This window comes from Sardina pilchardus, chromosome 2 (assembly GCF_963854185.1).
Source record: "Sardina pilchardus chromosome 2, fSarPil1.1, whole genome shotgun sequence".
NCBI classification, from domain to species: Eukaryota; Metazoa; Chordata; class Actinopteri; order Clupeiformes; family Clupeidae; genus Sardina; species Sardina pilchardus.
In genome coordinates, this window is record NC_084995.1 from 9,397,533 (window position 1) to 9,413,535 (window position 16,003).

Genomic DNA, 16,003 nt, shown 5'->3' on the forward strand with positions numbered 1-16,003 from the left:
CAAGGACAAAAGAAAACTAGCAATTGAATGACAAAACAGCAAGCAAATGACAACTCTTGATTCTCGTCTCTGAAACACAATTTTGCTAAATAGCCATGTGTCTATGGAATCAGTTTTAGTTATTCCCCTATTGATGGTGATTCATGGCAAAGAAAATTAATACTTTACATAAAGTGGCTGCTTACAATGCAAAAAGTGTTTTATATTTTATGTTTAATCAATCCTAATTATCACGTATACTATTGTGTGTATTTTCTTGGTATTTCTTAAAGTATTTGAACCCATGCTAAAGTTGACTAAAAAGAAGAATATAAAATCATATTTTGGAAATTCATCTTAATGCCTTAATTAAAAATGTCAGCTATTTCATGCATCCAGGATACTATGCATCCTGATAAGTTTCCCTTGCCTTTGGAATTAAAATTGCCCCAGATCACCACATACAGTACCCTTCACCATACAATTGGAATGGTGTTTTTTTTCCCAGTAAGCCTATTAGCTGGTTTGATTTGCATTGAGCTCAATGAGCATCAAACAGGCTGATATGCTAGAAAAAACACCATGCCAATCTTTAGGTATGGTGAAGGGTGATGATGTGGGGTTATTTTAATTCCAAAGGCCAAGGGAACTTAGATTGCATGGTATCCTGGATCCATGAAATTTTGCCTTTAAAAATGAAAATGTATAAAAGAAATCTTCCTGCTTCTATGGGGATTTAACATATGGGTCAAATACTTATGACCCCTGTATTTTAAGGAAGAACATTTATTTATTTACGATACATTCTTCATTCACAAAGAAAATTGGTGTCCTTAAAGGTCGGATTTTTATTCTTTTTTTTTCAATTAAGGCATTAAGATCAAAATTCCAAAAGATGATTTTATATTCTTCTTTTTAGTCAACTTCATGATTTCAAATACTTTTTCTGCCCACTGTATCTGCTGCATGAATTCATTAACATGGCTTTACTGACATGTGACAGGGACTTTATAGACCAAAGGAGGAAGAGTAGCCAACTCTAAAACATTAGTGAGTAGACGATTCAAACTGATAGACACGAGTCATAACTTCCCACAAGAGGCTCTACATGAGGTCCTCCTATAAATAGGCTACTCAAATATTACATTGAAAGCTGCTGATTTTACCAAGTTCAAAATATTCTCAAGGTAAGCTACTTCATGCATTTAACTGTGAAAACATTTTACATTTTCAATTTCACAAAATACTGGAGGCGATTCATATGTTTAGATAAACACTGAGCAGAAGTGAAACTCTGTTTACTGCAGAGTCTTCTAACCATGACTGTCAGCTTCTCAGTGAAAGCGTAAACAATTCACACTGGTTTTCAAAAAAGGTGTCATCCTCGGTCCTTGTTCTAAATAAGAGGGGAATTTGCTATTATTTTTTTGTTATAACAGTTATATTTACGTTACATAGAAAGCATGTAGGCAGAGTCTGCCTCATTGAAAATTTGGCCACATTTTAACATTCTTGCACTTGGGTACAGAAATAAGTGCATGTTTTCTTAAACATGTCAATTTAAATTTGCCAAGAAGCCTAAATGCTCACCAAAAACGTTGGTCTTCAACATACTGTACATTAAGCCACAATTTCCCCCTCCAGTTGTATTGCACTTCAGGTGCCTACACTGTAAGTTCATATGAGTCTGATTTAGGGTTAAGTTCTAAAAGCTGATTTGTTTTAATGTGCAAATGCAGTTTGCAGTTTTACGCTGCATTCTGATACCTGTGTTACTGAATACAAGATTAATACTCCAGATGCTCTCAAGTCCTCATGCATGTCCATCTGATTCCAGTTATATTGTTCAAGTCCTCATGTATGTCCATCTGATTCCAGTTATGTCGTTCAACTATTCATGTATGTCCATCTGATTCCAGTTATGTCGTTCAACTACTCGTGTCCACCTGATTCCAGTTATATTGTTCGACTACACTGTGCATTAATGATAAAATTAATAGAAATTGCATAAAAGTATTCATATTTGTATTTTCAGATCTGTCATGGGGGAGTGCAAAATGTTTGTTTTACTCACTCTACTGACACTCAGCTGGGGCTGGTGGGTGTCCCCTCACCCAAAACCAAAGTGTGATCGATGCAATGAAAACTTTGTTTGTGACTGCTCCTCTTCAAATCTACAAGAAGTTCCTGCTATCTCCACACGATCAGTCATAAGCCTGGACCTCTCCTTTAATGAAATCAAGACTATAGAGCAGGATGACTTCTCTGAGTACAATAATCTGCAGGTCCTGATTCTGAGGGGAAATATGATATCCTCAATTACAGAGCAAGGTTTCTCAACTCTCAGAAAGTTGGAGGTTTTGGACTTGTCAGATAATCATTTAAATGATTTGTCTGACATTTGGTTCAAGAGTCTCTCCTCCCTTCACCATCTAAATCTTTTGGGAAATGAGTATGAAACCGTTGGGGGGAAGCCTCTGTTTCGCTCAATGACACAGCTTAGTACTCTAATGGTTGGGAATCAGTTTCTTGCCTCAGTCTCTGAAAATAGCTTCATCGGACTCTATCATCTTCAGAGCTTTGTGTTTCATGGCAGCAATTTGCGGAGCTACCAACCAGGTAGCTTCAGCCAAATCAACTCCATTGATGAAGTCACTGTTAGCATTGCTGGTCCATTTCAGACAAACACAAGTCTTACAACAGACATCTTGAGAGATCTTTCACGCCCTGAGACAAGAATCATCGTGTCAGATTTGAAAATCAGCAGACAGGAACTGACGCCTTTTCAAGTGATCTTTCAGAAAGGTGTCAAAAACATCCTCCTGAGAAATCTAAGCTGCAGTTTTGATACCGTACTTACCCTGTATGGTTTGACCCAGCACTCACTGCTGACCTCTATTGGACTGGAGGATTGTGAGTTCTATGGAGAGCCAAATATTACAATTCACTTCCCTGTACTTGACTTTGTTGATGAGTTTTACGTCAGAAATGTGAAACTGGATCAGTTCTATATGTTCCCTGCATTCCATGAGATAAACCCACTTCTAAAAGTCCTCATGCGCCTGAAAAGAGTGTCTTTAATTGAAAGCAATGTCTTTGCAATGCCTCATGTAACAACACTTCTCCTGACACATCTTGAATACATGGATTTGAGCAAAAATCAATTCACCGATTTAACCTTGAGAGAAGCTCTCTGTGATGGACAGATATTTTTGTGTTTACACTCTATTAAGGTTTTCAATATTAGCAGTAATTACTTGAAGTCCTTTGACACCCTGAGCCACCTCTTCAAGGGAATGGAGAAGCTGGCTGCCCTTGATGTGAGCCTGAATGTTTTCCGCACTATGCCCAAGGTCTGTGCCTGGCCCCAGTCTCTGCGCTTCCTGAATCTCTCCTCGTGCCAGTTAAGAGAAGTGACTTCCTGTCTCCCTAAAAGTCTACACATCCTGGATTTGAGCTACAATGACCTAATGGTATTTGAACAAAACATAACAGACCTCACTGAGCTCCATCTATCTGGAAACAGATTCAAGACCTTACCTGAGGGGAAACACTTTGACCACTTGGAGGTGCTCTACATCAAGAGCAACCCTTTCATATTCCTCAGTCAAAACCAGATCAGGAACTTTGGTGACCTCAAGATCTTGGAGGCTGGTACAGACACGTATGTGTGCTCTTGTGAATTTGTGAACTTCTTCAAATATGAACTTGGTCATTTAGTCAGTTTAAAGGACAGTAGGCAGACATACATCTGCAGTTCACCATTTGCACTGAGGGGGACAAAAGTTAGCGATGCCCAACTCTCTGTTTTCGAGTGCCACGCAGCGGTGTCCTTCTCTGCCCTGTGTGTGTTTGTGCTTGTGGTCGTCATTGGTGCCATGGTGATGTGTCACAAGCTGCACGTGGTTTGGTACCTGCGAATGACATGGGCATGGCTGCAGGCCAAACGGAGACCTGTGGCCCGTGAGGATCAGGTGTGCTATGACGCCTTCGTGTCCTACAGTGAGAATGATGCGGAGTGGGTGGAGGAGCTGCTGGTGCCGGAGCTGGAGGGTGCCCAGCCGCCATTCCGCCTCTGCCTGCACAAACGGGACTTCCTACCAGGGGGCTGGATTGCGGACAGTATCATGGCGGCCATGGAGAAGAGCCACAGGATTCTTTTCATAGTGACCCAGCACTTTGTCCAGAGCGACTGGTGCCGCTTAGAGTTGGAGTACTCACACTTCCGCCTGTTTGATGCAGGTATACTCATCCTCCTGGAGCCTATCCCTGACTCCACAATTCCCACACGGTTCTGCAAGCTGCGCAAGGTCATGAACTCAAGGACCTATCTGGAATGGCCAGAGGAAGACAATGAAAGACCCAGATTCTGGCAGTCTCTTAAAGACACTTTACAAATGGCTTAATAATGTCTGGTACGGTCAGCTCAGCACGAAGGGACATAGTTTGCTAAGACTCCCCAGACTCATGTTCAATCTTAAAAGATTGATCTTAGAATGGTGATAGCCAGATAGAGCTTTCAGTATTGCTGTTTAATAAACATGATTTCACATTATACTTTACATTCAAGAATTAAATGACTTTAGTGTGATGGACATTTATGTCCATATTTAGTCAACATATTGTTAAGCATGTATTAATGTCACACTGAATATGATACTAATAAAGTTCTAACGTTCACACCAAAATCTGTGACCTTCACTGTAGTTTTTAACTAAACGTAACAGTGCACGAAATGAAACCATGCAACTGTGAAAATGCAACAGCAATCATGACAGAACGCATACAAGCCTACACCTCATATATTATATTATTTCTAATGTAGCCCACATATGCACATCATAGTTAACCATTATTAATTTATTTTGTTACAATCTTGTCTGTTTTGATTAATCCATTATATCCAAATATAAATAATATGAGCCATGTGTGTTTCCCCAATTTCATGTTGTGGTGTGAATTCTGGCGCCCCTAGCTGCTCACTTCATTCTACTTCCCTCTACATCTGACCAATCCAATCACAGCAGCAGGCTGGGGCGTGACTAAGGTTTCGGTGTTAATCTGGTAACGTTAATACAAGGGAACCAAAAACAAGAAAGAAGAACAACATTAAAACATAAAAGGCAAGGACAAAAGAACTAGCAATTGAATGACTAAATGACTAATGACTCTTGTCACTAAAAAAAAAACAAATTTGCTGAATAACCTATGACTCCATGGAATCAGTTTTAGTTATTCTCTTATTGATGATAGTTCATGCAAAAGACAAATGATGATGCTGATCATGCAAAAAGTGTTTTATATTTAATGATAAAGATGATAATGATTATGCATATGCATGCCTGTTGTTGAATTCAAAATCAATCCTAATTATTTGAATAATTATTCTTGGTGCTTGTCTTGCTATCTGTTGCATGATTCATTAACATGGCTTTACTGGCATGTGACAGGGACAGCAGACCCAAGGAGGAAGAGTAGAAATCTGTGGGTAGACTATGCCAACTGACTGGCACGAGTCATATCATTAAGAGCAGCCCTACATGAAGTTCTCCTTTAATAGTAGGCTACTAAAAGACTACATTGAAAGCTGCTATCACAAGATTGAACAAAATTGTCAAGGTAAGCTACTTGATGTACAGTATTTAGCTGTGAATTTTTTTTTTAATTGCACAAAATATAATACCTTTAGAATAGTAAGGTTCTGACATTTTTGTCAAAATTGAATTATTATGTTGTGATAACTTAATAAGGTGTAAGGTGAGGTGTTTCTTGAAGTTGTAAGCATGTTTGGACATCATTTAAAGATGTTTGTTCCACTTATCAATATAACTCTATGGAATCCTAAATTCTAAAACGTTGAAACCCATCATCTCAGAAGTACTCAGAATACAAACATAACCTTATAATTCCAAGGGGATGCATTATAGGCTACTTTTGTATTTTCAAATAAACACAGAGCAAAAGGGAGTCTGTTCATTACAGATTACTTCCAACCATGACTATCAGCTGCTCACTGGCAAGCATAAAACCATTCCTTCATGGTTTCATCTTTTTAAGGGCACACTGGCTCTTGAAAATGTGACACCCTCGGTCCATATTCATTTGTTGTAAGTTTTATGTACCAATTATAAATAGAAAGGAGGTAAACCTAAAGCCTGCCTTGTTGACGTTTGGCCACATTATGGCATTCTTGCACTTGGATACAGAATTAAGCATATGTTCTCTCAAGCATGTCACATTTGTATACTTACTAAGGCATTCTTGCAACAGCCTGATGTCTACTACTGTATGATTCATTAATTACATTCAATAGGCCTGCATGGCTATGGTTATGGCTATGGGATTTGGCAGATGCTTTTGTCCAGAGTGACATACAAATAAAAATAATATGATAGTTAAACTAAATGTCACAGTGAACAATTTAAAAAGTTGGTCAGACTAAGGAGAATAGCAACAATACACAAAAAGACCCCTTTAGACCCCTCTTGAAAGACCCAAAACTATCTCAAAAATGGAGAGTACTGCAACTCATTCCACCAACATGGAACCGCTGAGGACGAGTCTTGAATTTGACCTGGCGTTTTTGGCTGGTCGACACAACAGAAGACCGCAGTGGGCGGTTGGGGATGTAGGCTACATCTTGATAACTGATTTAAAATATGGTCAGATCCAGTTAGTGTCCTAATAGGTCAAAGTGTCCGTTTTACGCGGCCCGGGATTACTCTCTATCAGTGATATTTAACTGGGGATCCACAGAGAGCCTCTTCTCATTTGTCTTTTTTCTATATCCTCCCTCCTTCCCTTTTTTCCTTCCTCTGTTCCTAGCCGCTACTCCTAATGCTGAGAAGGAAAGGAGGAAGGAACAATAGGATGGAGGAATGAAGGAGAGATCGATATGAGAGATGAAATATCCTGCTCACTCAAGCATCACTTTTAAGAGATGTCAATTACTTTGCCTCCCCTTTCAAATGCAACATTCACATTTCTAGACAAAAAATGCCATATCAAGAAAAGTGGATTTTGAGGGGTACTGCTCCATAGACCTAGGCTGGGTGAACCCTACCTGACCTGATGGCGAATTTGGATTTCGCCCGCCAGAACCTTTGGCTCCTATCACAAACTAGCTTATCCAAAAGATGCACCGGATTGTTGGTCTGATTGGTTGCTCGACAGGCCCGACCCTCCTCCGAGAGAGCACGCCTCTTGTGCAGTAGAAGTAAAGTGCATGGTGATAGCCAGACTACCATAGACCTCCATTCATTCTGCACTCGCTCGTGAGCACCCTCGCGTGCATGTAACCAGAGAAGGAACTGCAACCAGTTCAGAAACCCGACGTTTACAGAGAGTGGAAGTTCTGCCCTTATTAGACATTCTCTGCAAATGGTCATGTGATTCATTACTAGCACACTGATTGGATGATCTCAAAACGTTGCCCAAAAGTATCCAAATCGTTCAGAGAGAAATTATATGTTACCCAATCTCAATGGGAGAGTGTCACTCAGCAACATTTCCCTAAAAGTTGTCCCCTGATTCATCACCTTAAGTTCTATTAATCACGCCTTTTACAGATAATGTGTCATGTTAACGTGTAGGGGAGTGTGTGTGTGTGTGTTCATTGTGAGTCGTCTGATAATTATTTCCAAATATAAGATATGACTATCAGGCCTAAATTTGGGGAGGGGCGGAGTGTGTGTGTGTGTGTGTGTGTGTGTGTGTGTGTGTGTTTGTGTGTGCGTGTGTGTTTGTGTGTGTGTGTGTGTGTGTGTGCGGGAGGGGGAGTCCTCTTATGTAAGTTAATCTGATTCCAGATATTTTTCTTAAGACTGTGCATTAATATAATTAATATAAATGGCTTAATTAATCTTTTTTTTTTTTCATTTTCAGATCTGTCGTGGGGGAGTGCAAAATGTTTGTTTTACTGACTCTACTGACACTCAGCTGGGGCTGGTGGGTGTCCCCTCACCCAAAACCAAAGTGTGATCGATGCAATGAAAACTTTGTTTGTGACTGCTCTTCTTCAAATCTACAAGAAGTTCCTGCTATCTCCACACGATCAGTCATAAGCATGGACCTCTCCTTTAATGAAATCAAGACTATAGAGCAGGATGACTTCTCTGAGTACAATAATCTACAGGTCCTGATTCTGAGGGGAAATATGATATCCTCAATTGCAGAGCAAGGTTTCTCAACTCTCAGAAAGTTGGAGGTTTTGGACTTGTCAGATAATCATTTAAATGATTTGTCTGACATTTGGTTTAAGAGTCTCTCCTCCCTTCACCATCTAAATCTTTTGGGAAATGAGTATGAAACATTTGGGGGAAAGTCTCTGTTTCGCTCAATGACACAGCTTAGCTCTCTAATGGTTGGGAATCAGTTTCTTGCCTCAGTTTCTGAAAATAGCTTTATCGGACTCAACCATCTTCAGAGCTTTGTGTTTCATGGCAACAATTTGCGGAGCTACCAACCAGGTAGCTTCAGCCAAATCAACTCCATTGATGAAGTCACTGTTAGCATTGCTGGTCCATTTCAGACAAACACAAGTCTTACAACAGACATCTTGAGAGATCTTTCACGCCCTGAAACCAGAATCATCGTGTCAGATTTGAGAATCAGCAGGCAGCAACTGAAGCCTTTTGAAATAATCTTTCAGAAGGATGTCAAAGACTTTCTCTTGAGAAATCTAAGCTGCAACATGGACACCATAGGTGAACTGTTTGCTATGACACACATGTCAGCACTGACCTCCATTGGCCTGGAGGATTCAGAGTTTGATGGAGAGCCAACCCTCTCTGTGGAATTTCCCGAACTTCGGCATATTCGTGAAACACACATAAAAAATGTGAAAATGGAAAAGTTTTATATCTTTCCAGCATTCACCTGTAGTAACTTCATGTGCACTCATTTGTTGAGATTTGCAACTCAGCTCAAGCGGCTTGTTATAATTGATAGCAATTTCTTTGCAATGCCATGCATTCAATCACGCCTTTTTATCAGTCTTGAATATCTTGATATTAGTAGAAACCAGTTCAGTGATATAACGTTGCCTGAGGCATTTTGTCATGGTCAATGGGCTTTGTTAAATCTTGTTGCATTTAATGTTAGCAGTAATTACTTGAAGTCCTTTGACACCCTGAGCCACCTCTTCAAGGGAATGGAGAAGCTGGCTGCCCTTGATGTGAGCCTGAATGTTTTCCGCACTATGCCTAAGGTCTGTGCCTGGCCCCAGTCTCTGCGCTTCCTGAATCTCTCCTCATGCCAGTTAAGAGAAGTGACTTCCTGTCTCCCTAAAAGTCTACACATCCTGGATTTGAGCTACAATGACCTAATGGTATTTGAACAAAACATAACAGACCTGACTGAGCTCCATCTATCTGGAAACAGATTCAAGACCTTACCTGAGGGGAAACTCTTTGACCGCTTGGAGGTGCTCTACATCAAGAGCAACCCTTTCATATCCCTCAGTCAAAACCAGATCAGGAACTTTGGTGACCTCAAGATCTTGGAGGCTGGTACAGACACGTATGTGTGCTCTTGTGAATTTGTGAACTTCTTCAACCATGAACTTGGTCATTTAGTCAGTTTAAAGGACAGTAGGCAGACATACATCTGCAGTTCACCATTTGCACTGAGGGGGACAAAAGTTAGCGATGCCCAACTCTCTGTTTTCGAGTGCCACGCAGCGGTGTCCTTCTCTGCCCTGTGTGTGTTTGTGCTTGTGGTCGTCATTGGTGCCATGGTGATGTGTCACAAGCTGCACGTGGTTTGGTACCTGCGAATGACATGGGCATGGCTGCAGGCCAAACGGAGACCTGTGGCCCGTGAGGATCAGGTGTGCTATGACGCCTTCGTGTCCTACAGTGAGAATGATGCGGAGTGGGTGGAGGAGCTGCTGGTGCCGGAGCTGGAGGGTGCCCAGCCGCCATTCCGCCTCTGCCTGCACAAACGGGACTTCCTACCAGGGGGCTGGATTGCGGACAGTATCATGGCGGCCATGGAGAAGAGCCACAGGATTCTTTTCATAGTGACCCAGCACTTTGTCCAGAGCGACTGGTGCCGCTTAGAGTTGGAGTACTCACACTTCCGCCTGTTTGATGCAGGCATACTCATCCTCCTGGAGCCTATCCCTGACTCCACAATTCCCACACGGTTCTGCAAGCTGCGCAAGGTCATGAACTCAAGGACCTATCTGGAATGGCCAGAGGAAGACAATGAAAGACCCAGATTCTGGCAGTCTCTTAAAGACACTTTACAAATGGCTTAATAATGTCTGGTATGGTCAGCTCAGAGTGAATGTCTGGTTTTATCAGCTCAGCGTGAAGGGAAGCATTGGTTGGGATCAACTTCTGTATTTTTTTAGACACAAATGAAATTGGATTGCTTTGTTTCCTTTTTTTAAAATGTAAAAACCTGAACGCTTGGGATTTTTGTTCACGTCATGATGATTTATCTTGAGTTTTGTTTGATAAACATGATTTTAACAGCGAGTGAGTCCATCCTAGCCCTTCGGGGTCATGGCGTTGCTAAGATCTAAACAGTCTCAGGACGAGACACCTTTGCGGGCAAACCCAGTGTCTCACATCATTCTTGAATTTCCCCTTGGGGATCAATACATTATCTATCTATCTATCTATCTATTTCACATTATACTTTACATTCAGGAACTAAATTAACTAAATGCTGACATTTAGTGTGATGGTCATTTATGTCCATATTTAGTCAACATTGTTCAGCATTTATATTAATGTCACACTGAATAAGATACTAATAAAGTTCTATAATTTAATTACCAATGTGTGTGACCTTGAATGTAGTTTTTGCCTAAACGTAACAGTGCACAGTCTCATGATGAAATGTGACCTTGTAACTGGGGCAAAATGCAACAAATTTAACATAAAGCATAAAAGCCCAAATGTAGCCTACACATCACCTTTGTATGACGGATTATACGTGGCCCTAATACGCCGTCATAGTTATAGGCTTCATGGCTAATTGTTTTTAGCATGTCTACAGGCTACTGCTTGTGCTAAGACGCAAATATTTCTATAGGCCTACCTATCGCATCCCCCAGTGGCTATTTTATCTAATCACACACACAACCCAGTATTGAGGTCTGTGGAATCACATCATGTAGGCTAATTTTTCTACCTGCCTATTCTACCTACTCAGCCGACATTTGCTAGGTCAGTATGTGTTATACTTTTGTAAATACTACCCTAATGTAATATTGACATTGTTGGCCAGTGCTTAGTGGGTCAAGACCCAAAAGTGGGTCATGGAACTGATCTGGATGGGTTGACCTTGTGGTTAGAGATGTATTTTACAATTTAAAATACTACCTTATCAGATGTAATACTGGACCTTTATTTTGAAAAACTTTATTCATACTGTAGCTCATGTCAGTCATTTATGGAACCCTGGAGTGGTCAGTGTAAGTATTGCTATTTACCCAGAAAATGTGCACTCATTTTACTAAATTGTGCCCTCAACTGGAAATTGGAAAATTAGCTTACAGTGCCCTCCATAATTATTGGCACCCCTGGTTAAGATGTGTTCTTTAGCTTCTAATAAATTCATTTTTTTTCCAAATAATATAGGACCACAATGAAAAAAAGCGTAAAATCCAACCTTTAATACAAGTGCATTTATCTAGAAGGAAAAAAATCCCACATTAAGAAATAATTATTTTACATCAAATCATGTGTGCCACAATTATTGGCACCCCTGATGTTAATACTTTGTACAACCCCCTTTTGCTAATAAAACAGCACCTAATCTTGTCTTATAATGTTTCACAAGATTAGAGAAAACAGAAAGAGGGATTTCCGACCATTCTTCTTTGCACAAAATCTCCAAATCATCCAACGACCTGTGTTCTCTCCTCTGCACTCTCCTCTTCAGCTCAGCCCACAGGTTTTCAATGGGGTTGAGGTCTGGGAACTGAGATGGCCATGGTAGGAGCCTGATACGGTGTCTGGTGAACCAATTCTGTGTAGACTTGGCCATATGTTTAGGGTCATTATCTTGCTGAAAGACCCAGTGACGACCCATCTTCAGCTTTCGGGCAGAGGCCGAATGTGTCCTGGTATTTCAAAGCATTCATGATGCCATGCACCCTAGCAAGGTTCCCAGGCCCTTTGGAAGAGAAACAGGCCCACAGCGTCACCGATCCTCCCCCATACTTCACAGTGGACATGAGGTGCTGTTCTGCATATTCATCTTTTTGTTACGCCAGACCCACTTAGTGTTTGTTGCCAAAAAGCTCTAACTTTGTCTCATCTGACCAAAGCACACGGTCCCAGTTGAAGGCCCAGTACTGCTCCAGATGTTTGTGCTTATGATTTTGAGTGAGAAAGGTTTTTTTCCATGCATGCCTCCCAAACAACTTGTTGGCATGTAGATAGCGCCTGATGGTTGTTTTGGAGACTTTGTGACCCCAAGATGCAACCATTTGATGCAATTCTGTAACAGTGAGTTGTGGAGATTTTTTTATTTCTCTTACCATCCTCCTCACTGTGCGTGGTGGCAAAATAAACTTGCGTCCTCTTCCAGGCTTGTTTACCACTGTTCCAGTTGTTTTAAACTTCTTAACGATTCCTCTGACCATAGATATGGGCAGGTGTGCGAGTGGCTATTTTCTTGTAGCCATTGCCTTACTTGTGAAGGTCGACACACATCTGCCTTACTTGAACAGTGTGTTCCTTTGTCATTCCCATGTTGAAGAGAAATGGCCTCTGTGTCATATTTATAGCCCAGGGAAACAGGATGTTAAGAATGACTAATTAAATGTTCCTACATACTCTGATCGACTTTGTAAACTACTGTAGAAATGACAGAAATGACAGAAATACTTTAATTACATTTATTTCCTAGGAATTGTTAGGAGTGCCAATAATTGTGGAACAGGTGATTTTATGAAGAATAATTATTTCTCAGTCAGGGATTTTTTCCCCACTTTAAAATTCACTTGAGTTGAAGGTTACATTTTTCTACGATTTCCAGTGTGAGAGTATGCTTCTACAATAAGAATTGTATTTATTTTAAGGCTTTTAACGCATCTTAACCAGGGGTGCCAATAATTGTGGAGGGCGCTGTATTTCCAAAAATGGAATGTCCCTTTAATAAATTGTGCGCACGTTTTACTGAATAGTGCACTCAATGGACTAAATTGAGCGTACTATTTAGTAAAACATGAGCACAATATAGTAAAATGTGTGCACAATTTAGTAAAATGTGTGCACAATTTATTAAATTGAGAGTATTATTTAGTAACACATGCACACAATTTAGTAAATTTGAGCCCACACTACAGTTAAAAATGAGCCCACAATATACAAAATTATGTATACAATATAGTAAAATGAGATCACAATCTAGTAAAATGAGCGCACATTCTCTAGACACTCAAAAATATTTTGCAATGACACCTCCTGGGCTCTGTAGTCATTGGCGTGGACATAAACAATGTGTATGTGACAAGACATGTTAGACACAGGTAGGCTGCAACCCTGAATATTTGAAACTTCAGCTAGCTTCAAGTTGGTTTGATAGTGGATATTCGACAGAGATTCAAAATAAGGAACGGCCTTTCATTGAGTATCCGAATATCCAATATCAAACCAACATGTTAGGTAGCTGAAGTTGCTGCTATGTATAGCACGGGTCTCCTAACGTTAGGACTAACGTTATGTTCAGTTATCGTTTGCAATCATTGCTCTCGTAGCTGCATTGATTTGAGAGTAAAGTTAATTGACGTTATGAATGTATATTACTGCTACCGGACGAACTGATACCCAGCTGCTGACATCACGTGAAAAGGGTCTATTGACAGTCAGATCTCACACAGCCCTACGCTGATTGGACCAGAAGAACCGGGAGCTGTGGGCTTTTGCAAAACAAATAATAGGCTCTCGGTGGAGGTAGAAGCGCGGTTTTATTTCTGAAACATATGTCCTGTCGGAGCATGGCAGTTTCAGTGAATATACGATCAAAACAATCTTGCCGACTACAGCTTTAAATGAAGCAACTTCCTATATGCAAATGTATCATGCATATGCATTATATACACTTTGCAGAGATATCTCATCTCGTCATCTCTTGTTCTTTGCGGTAATCTGCATGCCCACCACTACAGACCTCATCCTGCCACAGAAGTAACTGCAAGCAAGCTTAGGCATGCAAATTAACCTCAACCCCAGCAACAGAACTCTGTTTTTTTTTTTTATATATAACCTTAGTGTCTCGGCTGAACACTTGTGATCGGATAACCCAAGGCACATTCTGAAAATGTAAAAAGATTGCTTGTGAACACAGGCCCTTATCATTATCTGTGTTCAGTTTTTGCAGAGATGAGGGTGAAGATTTTAGGATTGCCTCAACCCGGCTTCCTGCCTGTGAAATGATGGAATTGATAATATTGACCCAATGTTTTCACTACATGAAAAATGTCTAAGACTGCATTATGGTTTGAGAGAAAAACATAATGCAGTCTTAGACATTTTTCATAGTGACAAAAGATTGGGTCCAAATGATGAACAAGCTTGTCTTCTCACCCTCCTGATGCTCAGCTGTGGTTTGTGCCTCTCACCCACGACCAAAGTGTGATCGATGCAGTGAAACTACTTGTGACTGCTCTTCTTCAAATCTACAGGAAGTCCCTTCTATCACCACAAAATAATTTACATCTGAGCATTCGGCCCCTTAGAATTTCATCAGCAGGAGATGAGAATTGGAACAAACCTCATTTAAAAAGGCTAAAAATGCATACAACTACAAGAAACACTTTCAAATCACAAATTAGTATAAATCAGTTTAGTGATCTTACAGTGCCAGCTGCATTTTGCCATGGTCAATGGACTTTGTATGTTGTTGCATTTACTGTTGCTATCCACGATCACCTGATCCATCTTACTTTTGTATCATTTATTTTTAAAAGGAACATTGGATCACTGTGATGCAAGGATTCAGGATTACCAACTCCTGTTTACCAAATTTATTTAAATTAAATAAAACCCCAAAGGGTAAGGTTTGATCAAGATCAAATGTAGGATCAGGTTACATGATCTTATTTTATTTTGGAATCCCTCTTTTGATTTTGAAAGACCTATGCCTGCCCAGATTGAGCAATGTTGCAGGGCAACCAAACTGGTTGTTGATTTGATGACTCTGAAGTTCTGAAAAAACGGATCATTAAAGTTAACAAGAAACTTGAGGTTGGTATGAGAGGGAGTGTTCAAGTTGCTCTTCTTGCACTGGATCATCTCCCTGAATCTCAATATTATGATCGCCACAAGTCTGGACACATTAAGTCAGCACCAATCAGAAGCTGCCTTCATTGGTTTGCCCTTTTATGATGTCATCATATCACCAATCATACTGTAGGCCATTGGTTTTTATCAAAACTATAAGGCAGTATTTTGAAAATACAAAAATACACATCTTTAAAATATTTTTGATACAAAATATGAAGCCATTTTCTTCAACAAAATACTCATGTTAAATAACCTACACGTATCAGAAATACTGTCCATCCTTGTCTGTTGTCTGCAGCAACTCAAGCTAGTACTGATTTTTTGTGTTTTTGTGTTTATTTTGTTTTGTGTTTATGGCCATTTTGATCTAGTTTGACTGGTTTGCTATGTTGCCCACCCAAACTTTCTACCAGCCCACCTGAATATAGTAGGCTAGAACTGGCCCTGATCAGGACTGAATAATAGCTATAATGAGACATTATTCTCTTATTTATATTAGCTTACTTTCTAATATCTTACTCCAATAACCCTTCAGAGACTATGAGATTATCTTTCCTTATTCAAATCCGCCCTAAGGTTTTTTTCTCTTTTTTTTTCGGTCACTCTGCATACCTTCCAAGAGGAATTTGTTTTCACAGCTAGTTGGAGAATGGCTAGACTTGTGGCTACAAGCTCTCTGCTGATTGCATCACACCTGAGACAGAGTGAGAGTGAGAGAGAGAGAGAGGGAGCATAGAAGGGAGGGGAGTTTGTTCATCCCCTCCCAAGAGCTCTGT

The 16,003-nt window shown here is 40.2% G+C and overlaps 2 protein-coding genes across 2 annotated transcripts; both read left to right on the forward strand.

The window, feature by feature from the left end:
- Positions 1-1,036: 1,036 nt before the first annotated feature.
- On the forward strand, positions 1,037-4,637 carry LOC134061811 (toll-like receptor 2). Its single transcript, XM_062517612.1, has 2 exons — positions 1,037-1,166; positions 2,015-4,637. Exon 2 carries the CDS (start codon positions 2,022-2,024, stop codon positions 4,383-4,385), a length of 2,364 nt encoding a protein of 787 aa, XP_062373596.1. The 5' UTR covers positions 1,037-1,166; positions 2,015-2,021; the 3' UTR covers positions 4,386-4,637.
- An 882-nt stretch (positions 4,638-5,519) lies between these two features.
- LOC134061821 (toll-like receptor 2 type-2) lies at positions 5,520-10,630 on the forward strand. Its single transcript, XM_062517616.1, has 2 exons — positions 5,520-5,598; positions 7,864-10,630. The coding sequence occupies exon 2, from the start codon at positions 7,886-7,888 to the stop codon at positions 10,238-10,240; it is 2,355 nt and encodes a 784-aa protein (XP_062373600.1). The 5' UTR covers positions 5,520-5,598; positions 7,864-7,885; the 3' UTR covers positions 10,241-10,630.
- The last annotated feature ends 5,373 nt before the right edge of the window (positions 10,631-16,003 follow it).

Bases quoted from the DNA above. Each gene is read 5' to 3' on its own strand.
- LOC134061811 (XM_062517612.1), top strand. From the start codon at position 2,022: ATGGGGGAGTGCAAAATGTTTGTTTTACTCACTCTACTGACACTCAGC.
- LOC134061821 (XM_062517616.1), top strand. From the start codon at position 7,886: ATGTTTGTTTTACTGACTCTACTGACACTCAGCTGGGGCTGGTGGGTG.